The sequence below is a fragment of the Bos grunniens genome, chromosome 7, assembly GCF_055505025.1.
Source record: "Bos grunniens cultivar Pamir isolate PY7600 chromosome 7, Bosgru_T2T1.0, whole genome shotgun sequence".
Classification (NCBI taxonomy): Eukaryota; Metazoa; Chordata; class Mammalia; order Artiodactyla; family Bovidae; genus Bos; species Bos grunniens.
Genome location: NC_141171.1, coordinates 62,927,565 through 62,946,600, shown reverse-complemented (window position 1 = coordinate 62,946,600; position 19,036 = coordinate 62,927,565). Strand labels below are relative to the sequence as shown.

Genomic DNA, 19,036 nt, shown 5'->3' with positions numbered 1-19,036 from the left:
ATAGATAATGCACATTTCCAAATGAAGGCTAACTTATAACCACAGCATTAAACTTTGCAGTATATCCACTAACATTCTGGAGAATATCAGACATTCTAGAGAACCACTGGGAAATAATGATCTGAACCATTTCTAACTAACATGGTTAATAAAATGTGTAAGCTTTAACTGGCAGACACTCAAAATAGACTAGTGGTTGCCAGGGCCTGGGGAGAGAGGATATGGGCAGAGACTGCTTAATGGGTAAGGGACTTACTCTTGATGAAACTGTTTGCAACTAGACAGGTGATGGTTGCACAACAATGTGTATTAAATGTCACTGAATTGTACCCTTTAAAATGTTTAATTTTGTTATGTGAGTTTCACCTCAGTTGAAAAAAAGTGAGGTCTTAAAATTCCCACACTCATCTCAGTAAATTAACAGTATTTATATCTTTGTTTTTCTCTACAACGACTACTACTACAGAGCTTTTTTGCTAATGAAAGATGTGGGGGAAGGAAAGGGGTCTTATACGGACACAGAAACAAGACTCCAATTCTACAAATTCCTCTACTATTGGAGAAGGTAGACTGACTCCAAACCCAGACAAGTTAAAGAACAAAAGGAGACGCTCCTCGTAGTTATACCCGAACAGTTATATAGGAAAACTCCAAGTATACCTGGTAAACAAACTGATTCTAAGTTCTTGGCTAAAAGACACATAGTGCTTCATTCATCTCTTACAACGAATAAAGGATCTGCATAAATCTCAGAGTACTGGCAACCACAGTTACTTCACTCTCCATCACGCAACTTAGGCCAAAACTATTTATATGATACTTTGTTTTGCTAAGTTCCCAGGCAATTCTTTTAATAATGGTTAAACATGATGAAAAATATTACCCAGACAGGTTGGAATAAATTGCACTTTACATGTAAGACACAGTTTTAAGGATGGATGAATACATTAAGATAAAAAAAAATACAAGATGGAAAATTGCTTACCCTGTTGCTAAGCACCTTCTGAACAGGCTCAGAATCATCAAACACAACAAACCCAAAATTGGGTAATTTCCCACCACTGTTAATACGCAGTTCTACCACATTCCCATAATCTGCAAGTGAAACACAGATTATCAAATAAGTTAGAACACTTTAAAAAATATTACATGCACATTGTCCACCAACAGCCACCAGGCACATGTGGCTATAGGGAATGTGAACTGTGGCTACTCTGAAAGACGTGCCCTGTGTGCCAACACACACACAGGATTTCAAAGACTTACAATAGGATCACGGAAAATATTTCATGTTTACATATATTCAGATGATGTCTTAGACACACTAGGTTAAGTGAAATACTAATTTAATTGTCCAGTTCTAAGAGTCGGGCACGACTGAGCAACTGAACTGAAATGAACTGAAAGTGTAACTACAGGGTGATCTAGTGGTTAAGAATCTGCCTGCCAATGCAGGTGACAGGGGTTTGATCCCTGGTCCGGGAAGATCCCACGTGCCGCAGAGCAGCTAAGCCTGTGTGTCCCAACTACTGAAGCCCAAGCACCCTAGAGCTGGTGCTCCGCAATAAGCCACTGCAAAGAGAAGCTCGTGCACCACGACTAGAGAAGGCCAAGTGCAGCAACAAAGACCCGGCGCAGTCAAATAAATAAATATATCTTACAAATAAAAAATGAAGTGTTACTAGAAAACTTAAAATTACATACGTGACTATCTTCTATTTCTATCGGACAGCAGATGAATCTAGTGTTTAAAACTCAACAACATGAGTGGGAGGGAGGTTCAAGAGGGAGGGTGCATATGTATCCTAGGGGTGATTCGCATTGCTGTATGGCAGAAACCAACACAACGCTGTAAAGCAATTATCTTCCAATTAAAACTAAATCTTAAAAAAAGATGGGAAAAAAAAACCTTAATAACCTACTTTGAAAAAAGTCTTTAAGCTCTGATTTATCCACCTCATGAGGCAGGTTGCCAATGAAGAGCTGGTGACTGTCAGGGTGTCTCACAATTCTTCGGGGTTCCACATCGCCTTGCTCACCAGCCTCACGGACTGAAGAGGAAACAAAAACAGCAAGGAATGAGAAAGAAGACACCTTGCAGTAACTGTTCCATTCAACAGTTTTCTCTCTACCCCTAAACACAGATAATTCAATTCACTCTGCAATGTATTTTTAAATCTAAGTACCCACAAATATCAACTGCCCTCCCAAAACAAGCTCTCATCCTCAACATGCCCAGCGTAGAGAAGCCCTTCTGAGCTCTCACCTGGTCTGGGTCCCCTCTGGGGAGGAACATTTATTCGCTGTTCTCGCACCCTCTGATCCCTCTGAGGCCTCTGAAGTGGAATCTGAGATTCAGGCTTAGACTCCGGGCGAGGCTGAAAAATGTATGCGTCAAAATCAAAGCAAGCTTATCTTTTTTTTCCTTTTTAAGTGTTCTAACTAACAATAAGGTTTAAAACTAGAAAATGACCATTCTTGAGTTCTCTCACCATTCCCTCCAAAAAACCCAAACAAACAAAAATAAAAACACATTAAAAATCACTTTGTACCCATTCTCCTCTGCCTTATTTGTTGCTGTTGCTGTTCCTTAGTTGTCAAGTCGTACCCGACTCTTTGTGACCCCATGGACTGTAGCCTGCCAGGCTCCTCTGTCCATGGAATTCTCCAGGCAAGAATACTGGAGTGGGTGGCCATTTCCTTCTCCAGGGGATCATCCCAACCCAGGGATCGAACCTGTGTCTCCTGCACTGGCAGGTGGATTCTTTATCACTGAGCCATCAGGGAACCCTGTCTTATCTGTTAAACCTCTCTAAATTCACATTACGTGAAAATATAAGTAAATTTGCCTAACATGCAAATTTAATTATAAACTCACCTGTGAAGCTGGTACTTTAACAACATGTGGGGGTATCCCAGTAACTGGAACAGCTCCACTGGGTGGAAGGTTCTTACTGGTCACAGATGCCCAAGAAAAGGTCTAAGGGAATACCACCATGAGTTGTTATAATACTTAGCAAAACAATATAAAAGTTCTAGGCTTTTGATTTCTTGTACATTATATGTGCATCACATTCTCAAGAGGCAAGATGGTTTCTAAGTAACTTGAGATTCCTTTGCCCCAGCACTTAAAATTTAGTACTAAAATTCCCTAGGTCTTATCAAGCATCAGCAAAATATGAGCAGCTACTTCCACTCAATTTCAAGTTTGTGAATCCAGGAAAATTCTCCCTCCAAAGCCAGCTCTTCCTCCTTGGATATTCTCACTCTATGATCCAATTCTTGAATTATCTCAATCAGTACCAAAATCACCAGATCTTATTTACCTCTTATCTCTTCATCTTCACTGCCATGACTCTAATCCAAGATGTCATTACCTCTCTCCAGGACTACAGTTAAACCACCTAACTTGTCATCTACTCTCACTCCAATAAACATAATTTTCCACCTGCAAGCTACAGTCATGTCACCATTTCTCTTTACTACTCACCTACAAACCTATTTTATACAGAACAGCAAACTACAAACCAGGGAGGTTACTGACAGTTCCCATAGAATAATGCTCAGAAAATTTCAAGACACTTAATAACTCTTAGACAAATAACAATTTAAGAACCCTGGCTGCATATATACAGCCCTAAAACATACTCCTTCACAGAGCATCAGCTGTAAAGGTCCTGTGAATTCAGCCAGTATCATCCTGGTGTGACTCATGAGAGGTAACTGAAAAGCTTCAAACTTTTGAAATCAGTTATTCTAATTAGAACATATTACAATTAGTTTCTACTTCTACTGTAAAGTTGTCCTCAATTAGATTTCAGGGAAAAGTCTGCTGTGCCATGTAATTTTTTTGAAGATACACTATCCTTTTTTTGTGTAACAAGCACATAGTAACATGCAATTTGAATGCGGTATTAAAAAGAAGGTTTGTTGATATGGCAATAATATAGCACCCAAAACTTGTCTGAAAGTATTCAAATTTCCTTAGAGGAGGGAAAAAAATTCCTTTTGACTTTATAATGCAATATGCATCTTATCTGAGGTATGGTTCAATATGGAAGAATTTCCCCAAATGAATACAAAAATTCACCTACAAAAGTCATCCTAGCAACAAAAACGGAGAAGAGATTTTTTACAACAGAAAGAAGCAGAATAAAACTGAAGACATGCTGCATACTCTCAAGTCCTCCTGCACTGTCTGGGCTATGTCTGCTGGTGCTGGAGAAGAACTCTTCTGAACATCCTCAGGAGCAGTTTCTTCCAAGACTGGCTCAGACTTTTCCTCCTGGACTTCAGATACAGGTTCCTGCTCTGGTTCTGGTTCCGGTTCAGGCTCTGGTTCAGCAACAGGTTCTTCTAAATGTTCTTCTAAGTCATTGCTTTCACAGTAAAATTTGAGAAATATCATTCTGCTTCCATTGATTTAGCAAGAAATTCCTATAGAGACCTGAACCTAAAAATAGCTCCCTCCTCCCCACAAATATCTACAAATTATGTATTTGAGTATTAAAACATGAAAACTTTTCAGAAAAGCCCTCGATGAGCAAGTCAGATTTGCTAGATTCTGATTAAGTAAATGCATCAAGCATATCAAAAGGAACTAGACCATTGTTTGGAGAAGGCAATGGCACCCCACTCCAGTACTCTTGCCTGGAAAATCCCACGGACGGAGGAGCCTGGTAGGCTGCAGTCCATGGGGTCGCTAAGAGTCGGACACGACTGAGCGACTTTACTTTCACTTTTCACTTTCATGCATTGGAGAAGGAAATGGCAACCCACTCCAGTGTTCTTGCCTGGAGAATCCCAGGGACGGGGGAGCCTGGTGGGCTGCCATCTATGGGGTCGCATAGAGTCAGACACAACTGAAGCGACTTAGCAGCAGTAGCAGACCATTGTTTCTTGAAATCTCAAATTATCACAGTTTACCTATCACATATCACAAAACTCTTAATAGGCGGTAGGCAGGGGGGAAAGGGAGCTGTTTAATAGGTATGGTTTCAGTTGTGTAAGATAAAAAGTTCTAGATATCTGTTGCACAACTGTGTGCATATACTTCACACTACTATAAAGTACACTTGAAAATGGTTAAAATGTCATGTGGTTTTTACAACCCAAACATTTTCTCACACTAAAAACACAAGGAATTTTGGAGGAAAAAAAAAAAATCAGCTGTAATTCAAAACAGTTCTTAAACTTCCACACAAGTCATAGGAACAGTCTTTTAAAACTGCATATGCTTTTCTCCTGAACTTCTAATTTGGTAGGCTTGTGGTAGGATAATGAATCTTCATTTTCAACCAGCAACCCAGGTGAGTAAAGTCAGTCCCATCACACCTTCTAGTTCTCTCAAAGCACTTAATGCTATGCCTTATTAACACTTGATAAATTATTATTAATTATCAAGTGTTAATAATAACACTTATGCTATTAACACTTGATAAATCTCAAATCTATTTCCACTTATGGTGAAGAAAAAAAACTGAACCAAAAAGCTACTTATGGATACTATTTAAGTAGGTCTCAGAGAACAATCTATATTAAACATGCTTTATATATTTATGTTAGACACCAAAAGCAAAACCTTTCTTCTGGGAAATTATCACTGAGACAATTCTGAGCATTATGGCTGCCCTCCAGCAAACAGGACTACACAACTCAAGTTTTCATGCAGCTCTGGACAGATGAACAAAGTTTTCCTTACCTGACAGTTTGATCATAAAAAGTTCCAGAATCATCAGGTACCACCTCAGGTGTCTGCTGTCTTTCTTCAGGCTCCTCTACTTCTTCTTCAGATTCTAAATGAGAAAAAAAAAATTAACATCTTTGTGTTCACTTAATTCACAAATATATTCACTTTCACAATGTTCATCATGACAAAAAAAGGCAATGATATGAGTACATAACACATAAAAGATAAAATAGGGCAACTGGATAAAATCATGAGACAGGATTTAAGGACAGAACTAAGGCTATTTTAATGTCTGGATTACAAGCATGGAATCTGAGGTAATCCAACAAATGTTCTACCGCCTAACTAGCTGTATGACTCCTGTGCCCTAGTTTATTAAATGGGAACAACAGTACATAACGTACTTATCTGTAAGGTTGTTGTATTACAGCCTTAAATAAATACAAAGTACTTAGAATCCTCAGTCATATAGAAAACACTAAAATACAGTCTCTCTCCAGAGCAATGGGCAGGCATATTTGCTGACCATTACAAGGTTTCAATTCCTAAAACTTAGGGTTCCACTCTAGTAACACACACCACTGCAGTGGAGGTACCATCTAAACTTCTGCAGAGTCCTATGCAAACTGTGACCAAGATGCTACTACTGCTGCCATAACTTGTCTACTAACTTGGGAGTTCAATGTGTCCCATCAATACCAGTGGCATAGACTAAGTGGTTGGCCTCAAGTAGGTTAAAATTGCCAAGATTTCTTATATCTTAACAATTAAAAGTTACTAATGAAAAATACAAAGAATTATGAAACCATTCAAGAAACTTACACTCTCTTCAAGTCAAACTGATGCCATCCAAAAAAAAATTTAGACAAGTAACTTACCCTCCTGAGGTTCAGTGATAAAGCCACCAAAGACCTCATCTTGGTATCTGAAGATATCATTGTGAACATAGAACTTATTTGCAACAGAGCCCTGTAATACCAACAAAAAGTTTTCATTTATAAGCAGGCTTTTCAAACTCCAAGTTACCCTACATCAAATTACCCTGGGCCATTAGTTCTCAACTAATGGCAGTATTGCCCATCCCAAGAGACATTTGGCAACTTCTGGAGACATTTCAGTTCTCCCATCGAGGAGTAGAACTGACAATTACTGAGTGGAGGGCAGGGATGTCACTAAGCATCCTACATTGCACAGGACAGCCCTGACAACAAAATTATCCAGGCTCAAATTTTAAGTCAAGGTGGAAAAGATCCTTGCTCTAATCTCAAATAGGTTAAAATCTCCAAGATTTTAAGACTTAACATGTTTGTTAAGAAGCACTCATATATACCGAGTGCTTAAAATACCACTTAAATAAAATAAAATTTTTGAATATCTAAAAATTGACCAATTATTTAAGATGCCAAAACCCAAATCTCAAATTATTTCTTGAACAATAAATACGTTATTACCAACTACGTATTTTAAAATCCCCTAAATCTGTATCCAAGAATACTGACACAAGCACTCAAATGTGGTATAGCTAAAAAGGTTTGCCTACCCTAGGTATAAGACACTTATGTTGAAATCTATGTCATTTATTAGTCATTCAATTTCTAAGACTGTTTCTTCACCTGTAAAATGAGGGATACGAACTCAAACTAGAGTTTTGATTATTAAATGAGACAGTTTATGAAACAATCCATTATACTTAGGTAATACTGAAATCTTCCTCTTGAAAGATAGGAAGTAAATTTATTAATATCCCATGATTTCTTGCATATTTAAGTCAATCAACAATTTTAACACTACAGATAATCTAAGCTTTCTCAAAAAATCATGACTAAACTGACTTCACGTGATTTTTCAAATAAACTGAGTTTATATTTAAACAGTAAAACGACAGGGATTTTAGATTCATTGTCCTTCAACAGAAAATTATCTTAAGGGTAATTCTAGAGAAAACTTTCAGCCAGCAAGTCATCATGAGCCCCTTCCACATGCTCACACAGATCACAGACAGGATTCCTAACTTTGCTCATTCTGGACCTGGCAACAAGACACTTCAAATGCAATTAATCAACAAAACCTGTGGTCCTTTCATGATAACTAAAAAAAAAAAAAAAAAAACCAGGACTCCTTGAAGAAACAGTTGAACCCAAAACCGGGTTAGAGGATGGAGCAGGGAAAATGCAAGGTGATCCTGAAACCTCCTGTGCCATGGAGTGCCCTGTTTCCAAAAACCACCCCAAACAAACAAAAAAACCAAACCCACTCAAAAGGGTTCACACTTAGCAGATCTGGGACATTTTAGAAATCAATAAAAGTTATTAATTAAATCTATTAAACAAAGATCCCATGATAGGAAAAAAGGTAAAGTTACTTACAGTAGAATGCCAACGAACAGACAAAAAAAAAATTTAGATGATCACCATTTGTACCCATCAGAGTAGCAAGAATTCATGAATGCTTAAAACTAATACCTAAAACATTTGATGAAGAACATAAGTACATGCACAGTCTCAAAGAAGCCCGCAAGGAATCCCCTGGTGGTACAGAGGATAAGAACCCATCGAGCCAATGCAGGTCTGGGAAGAGTCCACAGCCCTGGAGCAACTAAGCCCGTGAGCCACAACTACTGAAGCCCACGCACCAAGAACCTGTGTTCCACAACAAGAGAAGCCATTGTAATAAAGAGTAGCCCCAGCTTGCCACCAGGCAGAGACAGCAACAAAGAGTCAGTGCAGCCAAAAATAAAATAAATAAAAAAGAAGCAAGCATAATTTACATTCTGATGAGAAAAGTAAAAACATTAACTTTACATGTCAACCTGGTGACCACCACCTTAACTAAGTAATACTAATAATAGGACTAAGTGTAAGTGTTAGTCGCTCAGTCGTGCCCGACTCTTTGTGACCCCATGGACTGAGCCCACCAGGCTCCTCTGTCCATGAGATTTTCCAGACAAAGATACTGGAGTGGGTTGCCATCCCCTTGCTTCTTTAGGAGATCTTCCCAACCCAGGGATTGAACCCAGGGAGGCCTCCTGCACTGCAGGCAGATTCTTTACCAACTGAGCTACAAGGGAAGCTATGTGTATGTATATATATATATATATACACATATATATACACACACACATATATATACATATACATATATACACACACATATTCTTTTCTTCTCCTTCATCTCTCCTTTTAGAAAACTGTAGAGTTCCCTGGTGGCTCAGATGATAAAGAATCTGCCTGGAATTGGGGTTTGATTCCTAGGTCAGGAAGATCCCCTGGAGAAGAAAATGGCAACCCACTGAAGTATTCTTGCCTGGAGAATTCCATGGACAGAGTAGCCTCGTGGGCTATAATCCATGGGGTCGCAAAAAGTCAGACACGACTGAGCAACTAATATCTCATGTCCTTCAGAGTTATTGCAACTCTCTTAATTCCATTGCTAACCAATGTGTGTTTTTGCTGCTGCTGCTAAGTTGCTTCAGTTGTGCCCGACTCTATGCGACCCCATAGACAGCAGCCCACCAGGCTCCTCCGTCCATGGATTTCCAGGCAAGAGTACTGGAGTGGGCTGCCATTGCCTTCTCCAGTAATAACAGGACTGCTAAGTCACTTCAGTCGTGTCCGACTCTGTGTGACCCCATAGACGGCAGCCCACCAGGCTCCCCCGTCCCTGGGATTCTCCAGGCAAGAACACCGGAATGGGTTGCCATTTCCTTCTCCAGTGCGTGAAAGTGAAAAGTCAAAGTGAAGTCGCTCAGTTGTGTCCGACTCTTAGCGACCCCACAGACTGAAGCCTACCAGGCTCCTCCTTCCATGGGATTTGCCCAGCAAGAGTACTGGAATGGGGTGCCATTGCCTCCAAATAATAGGACTAAATGATATCAAATGCGGAAAGACACGTATAACCTAAAACTAATCAGGAACTACCAGACAATTTAAACTGACACATTCTACATGGTAACTTGATTGTCCTCTTTAAAAATGCCTGCTGCTGCTAAGTCTACATCTTGATAAACAAAAGGTTAATGAATTACAGCAGATTAAAGGAGCCTAAAAAGACATAAGAGCTAAACACAATGTGTCATAATGAGCTGAATCTTGGATGAGGAAAAAAAATACTATTCTTTGTATTATTGGAACAGTAATCAAAATTTAATTACGGACTATAGATGGATAACTGTATTACAATTTTTTTAAAATATTGTATTTATTTATTTATTTGGCTGTGCCAGGTCTTAGTTGTGGCACATGGGATCTAGTTCCCTGCTGCTGCTTAGTCGCTCAGTCGTGTCTGATTCTTTGCGACCCTATGGATTGTAGCCCGCCAGGCTCCTCTATCCACGGAATTCTCCAGACAAGAATATTGGAGGGGGATGCCACCTCCTTCTCCTTCAGGAATCAAACTTGGGCCTGTTACACTGGGAGGGAGGGGAAATCTTAGTCACTGGACCACCAGGAAATCCCGTAAATACCTCCTGACTTTGATTAAGAAATGAAGTGCTCATTCTTAAGAAATGTTCACTTCAGTATCTGAAGATGACTAGCCATAATGTCTCCAATTTACTTTTCAAACAATTTAGAATTAAAACACACAGGTAAATAGAAAAAGAATTACATAAAAAAATAGAATTATAAATGTGTGGGCAAATATGGCTCTAGGTAAGATAACATGTAGGAGTTACTACTGTACTATTTCTGTAAATTTAAAATTTCAAAAATTAACAGTCTTTAGAAAGACATGTACAAATTTTTATATCTTTTTTTTTCATACCTCAGGAGCAAGGACAAAGGTCTGCATGAATCTCCTCAAAGCCTGGTTGTTATTAGAGAGCAAGCCCATCACCTGGACCACCACACCGTCATTCAGAGTAGCATGAGCATCAACGTGGCGGATCTTAGTGTGGCAATTGGTGAAGTTTTGTGACATCACTTTCCTATGGATTTCCTAAGGAATCAGGCAAGAGATAATGCAGAAGCTCCAATAACAAAAAACTTTCTAACACAACAAAGAGCATTGATCTGTGCACATCTGAATTACAAACTACAGAGACCCCACTGTAATTTGTCTTAGTATACTATATTTCCAGTGACACTCTGACTTTTTAAAACTATTATCTTCAATTAACATATCTAAACATGTTTACAATAGGTGATCTCCATGCTAAAACCAATTATCTTCAAACATAAAAAAACTTCAGAATATATCACACCAAATGAACAAAAAAATTTTCAATGACTAATAAAATCAAGAAGTTACTGAATATCTAAATTTCCAAACAGAAGTTGACAATTTTAATTCTCAAATATCAACAAACATTAAGCATGTATCCACCTCAATTCAATGGGTTATTTCCTAGCTGATCAACAGCCTACATAAAGCTTGTTATGCTTATGCTTACTTTCTGTCCATAGACAGCATCTGCTGGCTTTCCATTTGAATCCAATCCCCCATGGACATAAGAAGAGTTCTTTCCATAAAACCTGTAAAACAGAAAGATACTTGTCATCTTTAAGCATCCTAAGACCAGGTATTTATTGTTCATGTTTGAACCCATCTGCTTCACTAGTACATTCTTGGAGGCACGAATGTGTTTTCTTTCTCATCTTTGTATGCTCCACCCCCTACATTCATAACATTTGCTGAATGGGAATGAATTTGGTCAAGGAATTTTTGCAAGTCAAAAGCTCCAGGTCTCAAGAAAGAATGATCGTGTTGGAAGGGATCTTGTAGTGCACCTCAGGAAGGCCATGTAACACACAAGTTCCCGTTTTCACTCACGGAGAAGACAGGTAGTCTTGATGATAGGTAAGGATTTCTATAGACTTCCCTGGTGGCTCATTCCTGCCAATGCAGGAGACTCAGGTTCCATCCCTGGGTGGGGAAGGTCCCCTGGAGAAGGAAATGGCAACCCACTCTAGCATTCTTGGCTGGAGAATTCCATGGACAGAGGACCCTGGTGGGCTACAATCCAAAGGGTCGCAAGAGCTAGACAAGGCTAAACAGCTATTCTCTCCATAGTCTTGGAGAATCCTTTTCTATCTGAGAATGCATGTGATAAATTCCCATTAAAACCCAGTAACTCAGGCAGAAGAGTTTAAGGAGTTCCATTTTTGCTGATGCATTAGGAGCGTCAGACTTAATTAATTCTCCATACCTTTAATTCACCTATATCTTCAACTGTTTTGTTTTCATTACAACAATACTGAATTAGGAAGGTGCCAACAACTTCCGCCCCAGCCCTGCCAACACACACATGCAATGCCCTAACTCGGGGATAATCACTATTAGGATTTCTTGGCACCTGTATTCCAGACAAACAATCTTTCACAAACCAACCCAAATTTTTCTCTATCCTGATTGTTTCCCCCATGATCCCCAAAAAATGGACAGATCTGGGCCCTTAAGGATACCTGAACTACCTTTCAACTTTTTAAGTTATTAAAAGGCTCCATATTAGCCAGCCACTTAGTTCACTGCTGGCTAATCCTCTTTTCATTGTATCTAAAATGTACCTCAGAGATAAAATGTGAAAAAATACATGTGTTAGAATCAATAAGTAACAACAGTGACAAGAAACATATTTGGTTAGTTTGTTTCAACTCCTACTCCATTTTAAATTCTAAATGTATCTAACCACTAAAAGCAAAGAATACAATTGACCAAAAAATAACAAAAAGGGGGATGTTTATGGTTTAAAGATATCACTCAATAGTCCTGCGAATACCAGCAAATTTTTAAGCCCTTAGTGTCTTTACCCGGACAAGGCAATGGCACCCCTCTCCAGTACTCTTGCTTGGAAAATCCCATGGACAGAGGAGCCTGGTAGGCTTCAGTCTGTGGGGTCGCTAAGAGTCGGACACGACTGAGCGACTTCACTTTGACTTTTCACTTTCACGCACTGGAGAAGGAAATGGCAACCCATTCCGGTGTTCTTGCCTGGAGAATCCCAGGGACAGGGGAGCCTGGTAGGCTGCCGTCTATGGGGTCACACAGAGTCGGACACGACTGAAGTGACTTAGCATAGCATAGCATCGTGTCTTTACCTGTGAAATGAAGTTAATTATTCCACAAGGCCTTACACTAAGAGCTTCTTTTTTTTTTTAAAGATCAAGAAAGGTATAGGAGAAAAAATAGTTCTGGTCCAACAAATACACATACATTTTGAAATTTCTAAAAAGTATTCTAATAATTCCACAGAAAGAGACTGAGGAGTTTTCTACAATGCAGCATTATTTATAGGAACAAATACTGAAGGTAACTTATATATTCATCATTAGTGGAGTAACATAACAATTTTTTAGAAAATAAAAATTTCATGGATATTAAAATTAATGATACATGCACTATCCTTGTAAGATAACAGATTATTGCTAAAACACCGCATAATAAAAATATTTGCATCTACATGGAAAAATTAGCATTGTTTTTCTAAAGACTCCCACGTTTATTTCATACATCTGTTTTAATTTACAATAAATCGTTTCCACAAAAAACCATACATCCTAATTTTTTAAAGCATATTAACACAAAAATATGTCAGAACAGGAACAGTCTCGTACCTTCAATACATTCATAACTAAATAATTAATGGTTCACCAAGAGAAAAATACGCAAAAAAAAACCAAAAGTACAAATATACATTTATATTTAAAGCATTATATTTCTGATAATGTATAGGAAACTTTGTCTAATTTTCAAATATTTACATATTGTACTATTATAAAATTTGAATACCCACCACCTTTTGGTACTTACAAAGCATTTTTATGCAACAACCCTAGAAAGAGCATAATGAATCAGAGAATCTTTTTTTTAATTCTCAACTGAAGGTTAATTACAATATTGTGTTGGTTTCTGCAATATATCAACATGCATCAGCCATAGGTATACATATGTCTCCTCCCTCTTGAGGGAATAAGAGCATCTTAAATACTCACTAAAACACAGAATTAGGTGATACTCAGGGAAAAAAAAATTTACCTGTGTAGCATGTCTGGGGCCTGGTTCAACAGTGTGTAATACTGTCTCACAAATTCCCGCCCGACCAGCAGGGGACTAGGCTTCTCCATAACCATTGCTTTGGTCAATTCAACCTGGAAAAAAAAAAAATCAGATATGTTCTACCTGATAGATCAAGTATAAGGGGAGAAAGGAGCAGGGGCGGAGACTGAATCATTTAGCTGAGATTGACTCATAGACCAAAAAGATCACTTCAGCAATTCTTGGGTTTTAAAAGGAATAAACATTATAAGAAACAAAGCAAACCCACATAGACCAGTGAGATTTTATACGTTCAAATTTAGTGTAATCAGACAGTAATCCCTATGAAGAATTAACTCATTATTCCCAATATTCAATTTTTGTAAACTGAACATAACAACATCAAAGGTACATATTTGCAACGTGCATTTCAATTTTCCCAAGCTACTAAACTCAGTTGAGGGTTCCACAAGGAAAAAACAAAGCAGTGTTCCACCTGTAACATTACAACATACTACCGTGGTGGTATAAGGTTCAAGTGCGACAATACAGCTTTGACAATACAGATACACAATATCACATTTTTAGTCAAACTAAATCAGAGATTTTTACTACCTTTAAAAAATTCTAAATTGCTTATTTTATATCTAGATCAAAAAATGAAAACAGGCAAAAAGTAACAAGCAAGATGTTTTTATTCAACAAAATAATCCCTGCCATCTCAAAATTAAGACTTAAAGTGAGTGCGCTGGAATATTTAAAAAGGCACCTGGCACATGGTAAGTTTTCAAATACTGTCACTCACTACTTTAAAAAACCCTTTCAAAAACGTATCTGGCATGAGATCACCCAATTTTTCATTTGAGGAGATAAAATCACCCTGAACTTTATAAACGTAAAGGCAAAGAGAGGTATGTATAATTAACTACAGCATAAAGAAGAAACGAGACAAACTGCATTACAGTTTTCTTAAAGAATGGGCAAAATGGATTGAATTTGGTTCTTGCACAAGCAGGATGTGGAGATGTTTATCCTTCACTAGTCTATGATTGCATTATTCTTAAATTACCTGTACCATTTATTACTTGTTTCACCAAACTCTACGAAACTAGACTAATAGCATCAATCTAACTGTATCCTTTGACACTGCTAAGTAGTTTCATAATAAATTTCTAAATAATACTTTATCAAATACTGCTTACCACATTCAATCTTCTCACGCAAAATGATGAAAATCCTCCAGGTTACAATATCAAAGGTTAAGAAAAAGGAAAACTTACAGACCCCATCTACAACTTCTCCTTTCCCTTTGAGATTATCTAGATAATTCAAATTAAAAAAAAACAAAAACAAAAACAACTCCATCAGCTCGATTACACCATTATCATCAATGCTTTATCTTAGGTCATTGTCATAAAGCCACGAAAGGGAAACATATTTATATTTATATAGCAAATTGATCTTTACTTCATTTGTGATTTTTTTCTTTTACTATTATAATTCTGAAGCTTCTCAGAAAAATCTGTATTATTCACCAAGTTTCTTATTAGTTTAACAGTTTATAGAATTGAGTATCTTGCAAACTAGGGTCTCAATTAGCATTTTAAAATGTTTCAAATAGATGACACTTTATTTCAGGATTACCTCATATAGTCTTGCAGACTCCCAAGGATTATATTCACACTATAAGCACTATATGGTTCCATTAAATTGGAAACTCCAGCTCAAGTCTCTCCTTTAAGCTCATCTATAATAAATATCAACCAATCAGCTCAAGGGAAATGGTAGCAGTACTTAAAAATAATACCTCTGTCAACTACAGAAGTTGACAGATACTTCTGTCGTATCTCAATAATTGAGAAAAAAAAGAAAAAGTAACAGAATACACATTATTTTAGTGCTAAAAAACTATATTGCTTCAATGCTTAAAATAAAGGAGGGGACTGATTCTTAAAATAGCCAATGGCTTCAAGAATTCTATATAAGTCATGGTCAGATAAAAAGAACATTTGAAAGAAAGCTGCAAGCTTCCTTTAAGAGTTAAGTTTCTTAAGAGACCATTTCTTATGTAACTTTCTAGCTCCAAAACTGTATCTGACACACTCACGAATAAAAAGCTTTCTTTCATTCATCATTTTCATCACAAAAGATGTTTATCTTTTTTTTGGTTAGAATTTTATACAAGCAAAGCAGATTTTTGATCATCCATTTGTCAGGCTGAACTGTCAAGGTTGTCCAGAATTCAGATTGTAACAGCAGATACTTTTTTTTTCAATGATTAAGAAAAAGTCAGAGAAAACTAAGCAAAGATGCTTAGGGAAAAAAAACCTAAGCTGCCTGAGAGGGAACAGACTGGGAAGGACCTGAGGGGAACTGCCTGGGGTGAGAGGACTCGACGCATTTGAGTGATGGCTTATTGTACAAAACTAAAAATCTTTTCAAATTGAACTTTAAAATTCTATAATTTTGTGGTTTGCAAATTATGCCTCAAAAGTTTAAATAAAAAAAAATATTGGAACGATAAAATGCTGTAGAGTAATTAACAATACTGAACACCCAACAGCACCAGTGACTACAAAACGTTTGGGGAAGTTCTTCCGTCATCTAAGACCATACTCTGCAAGTTTTGTGAATAACGTCAGCATTTCCAGTAAAAAATAAACTGTAGGACTTCCCTGGTGGTAGAGAGGTTAAGAATCTGCCTGCCAATGCTGGGGATGCAGGGTCGATCCCTGATCCAGGAAGAGTCCACATCCTGAGGAGCAACTAAGCCCGTGGGGCCCAAGTACTGGTCGCACACTCCAGAGACTGCGAGCACCAACTGCTGAGCCCGCGCGCACTAGGGCCTGTGCTCCACAAGAGAAGCCACTGCAGCTAGGGAAAGCTCACACGCAGCGAGAAAACCCAGCCCAACTGAAAATACATTTAAAAAAGAAAACTTTGGCATTTGAACCCAAAAGATTTAGTCTATATGAAACTCAATCAATTCTCATCAGAAAAATTTTATTTGGTAAATTAGCTCTCTGAAATCTCCATCTTCATTTCTAGTTCAAACATAAAACAGAAGCTATCAGGAATATGTTAACATTGTACCTTCTGAGAATAAAGTCTCACCCTGGTTCACTAGAACTCTCAGTTCTATCAAATTATATCTAAAATAATGAAAGCAAACAAAATCAAATTGCATTTTCTCAGAAAAACTAATGTTTTACCAGTTCCTGATCTATTATAATTAGAAACTATGCATACCAATGAAAATATATGCTAAAAATTTCTCAAGATCCTCCCTTATTTATTAAATACTCCTGAAACACTGTGTCCTTCTAGAAGAGCTTTTGCAAATTTAAAATACTATGGATTCTGGTTGTTACTTATATAACAGCACATGCTAATGGATACATTACTGCTTGGACTATGAAGCATGTACCATAATCAGAAATAGCAAACAAACTAAACAGTCTTATCCTTTTTAATTATCAACAGCAAATCCTCCTTCCTTGTGCTGATGTGAAGACTGGGAGACTTCCTAAAATATAACATGCCACTCCCAAGACTAAATAAGTAAGTCTGCTGAACATTCCAATTATATCTAATTTGGAGACCACTCTCTTAACACTGCCTTCAGATCTAAAGGACAAACTTTTGGGGGCATATATTACAACTCGGAAATCAGTATAGTCTAGAAAGATCAGTGATGAAAGAAACAGGACCTGGCAAAAATAAAGGGAAAGGGAAGAAATCACTCACTTTCATTAAAGTTTACATTCCACTAATTTTCTATCCAACTTTGTAATGTTGTGACTGTCATAATATACCAAAATGGGCATAGGGAACAAGAAAAACATATTTTAAAAATTATACTTTCTCTTACTTTTTCAAGAAATACTTTAAAGGTCCTAGGTTAGAGAAAGGGGAATTACAGAACAGTTTTTGCTCTAAAGAAGTAAAGGAAAACATGGCCACTTAGAAATATATCCACTACTGTATTCCTGAGCTAGTAACAATTTCTCTAGTGCCCCTCAGTTCTTTCATCTCTAAAATTAAAATCATAACTGCAAGAACTAAGTGTATGATAGTAAGCACTTAATATTAACTGTTACAATATATTGATATTGTAACTATTAGCTGTAACAAACAACTGTAACAAAACTGTAACATTTCTACATTCCACCATTTTCTGTCACCCAGAAGAGTATTTCCTTAACCATTTTGCTAGCAAAATAAAAACAGGATTATCTCTTTCAAGAATAAGTTTTCTACAGAGTTCCCTTGGACTACAAAAAGCCCAAGCACCTAATATAAAACTATGTTTTACTGAACTTCTAGGTTGACGTGATGACAACAGTGTTCCACTCATGAATGCCACATAGGAAGACTCGCCTGTATGCCCATAGAACGTAACTGGTCCAATTAAACTGTAAAACCAAATCAAGTGCACATCTTAGTATCGTAACTTTTAAACATGCATCGTGAAGATAAAATAATTTTAGTGTGTTCACACTATGTTACATATAAAAACTTCTACTCTTTAAAAAATATAAACAAAGCATCATGTATAATGCTCAGTGGCTCAGTTGTGCCCAACTCTTTGCCACCCCATGGACCCTATCCATGGACTATAGCCTGCCAGGTTCCTCTATGCACAGGATTTACCTGGCAAGAATACTGGAATGGGTTGCCATTTCCTACTCCAGGGGATGTTCCCAATCCAGGGTTCCAAACTGTGTCTCCTGCACTGGAAGGCAGATTCTGGAAAGCCCTAAGATAGTCACATAAGCACTTAAAAGATTAAAAAGCGATACAATTGATAACTACACCAGTTTAACTGGAGTGAATTTGAGTATTTCTGGGAAACTACAATATAAAGTCACCCTATTTATAGCAGTCATATAAAGTCAGTATGAACTAGATCTCAGAAACACAGTCACTTGCCAAATATGTACTTGTATGATAGCCCTGAAACGTTTTTAAGCGTGTTCAGTATATGTAAAACAGTACATTGTTCAGATACACAGGTAAATATATTTTTAAAATAGTCTGGATATAAAAATAGACAAATAGACCAACCAAACAGAATAAAGAAATATACTCACACATAAATAAACAACTGATTTCCAAAAGGGCAGACAATTCAGTAGAAAAAGGGTATTCTTTTCAACAGATGGTGCTAGAACAACTGCATACCCATATATACAGAGAGAACCTCAATTCAAGCTTCACAGTACATTACAATTTAACTCAATAGTTTTAGATGAAACCTAAAACTATAAAAATTCTAAAGAGAATCTTAATGACCTTGGGTCATTTTTGGATATAACAAAAATGTATTCTATAACAAGACAGATTGATAATGTGAACTCCCACCAAAATTAAAAC

At 37.4% G+C, this 19,036-nt stretch overlaps 1 protein-coding gene across 5 annotated transcripts in view; it reads right to left on the bottom strand.

The window, feature by feature from the left end:
- Positions 1-19,036, bottom strand: part of G3BP1 (G3BP stress granule assembly factor 1) — a 101,210-nt gene that overhangs the window by 9,035 nt on the left and 73,139 nt on the right. For 3 of the 5 annotated variants that reach the window (XM_086412530.1, XM_086412527.1, XM_086412526.1), the window contains 10 exons: positions 13,661-13,773; positions 11,079-11,160; positions 10,451-10,624; positions 6,568-6,658; positions 5,702-5,795; positions 4,178-4,379; positions 2,879-2,980; positions 2,267-2,378; positions 1,923-2,051; positions 986-1,095 (listed from right to left, as the gene is read on the bottom strand). In XM_086412530.1, the coding sequence (XP_086268656.1) occupies positions 986-1,095; positions 1,923-2,051; positions 2,267-2,378; positions 2,879-2,980; positions 4,178-4,379; positions 5,702-5,795; positions 6,568-6,658; positions 10,451-10,624; positions 11,079-11,160; positions 13,661-13,755 (1,191 nt within the window). In that variant the 5' untranslated portion in view covers positions 13,756-13,773. Of the gene's footprint in view, positions 1-985; positions 1,096-1,922; positions 2,052-2,266; positions 2,379-2,878; positions 2,981-4,177; positions 4,380-5,701; positions 5,796-6,567; positions 6,659-10,450; positions 10,625-11,078; positions 11,161-13,660; positions 13,774-14,862; positions 14,980-15,304; positions 15,408-19,036 lie in introns of all 5 variants that reach the window. The other 2 variants (XM_086412528.1, XM_086412529.1) reach the window with 2 other exon arrangements.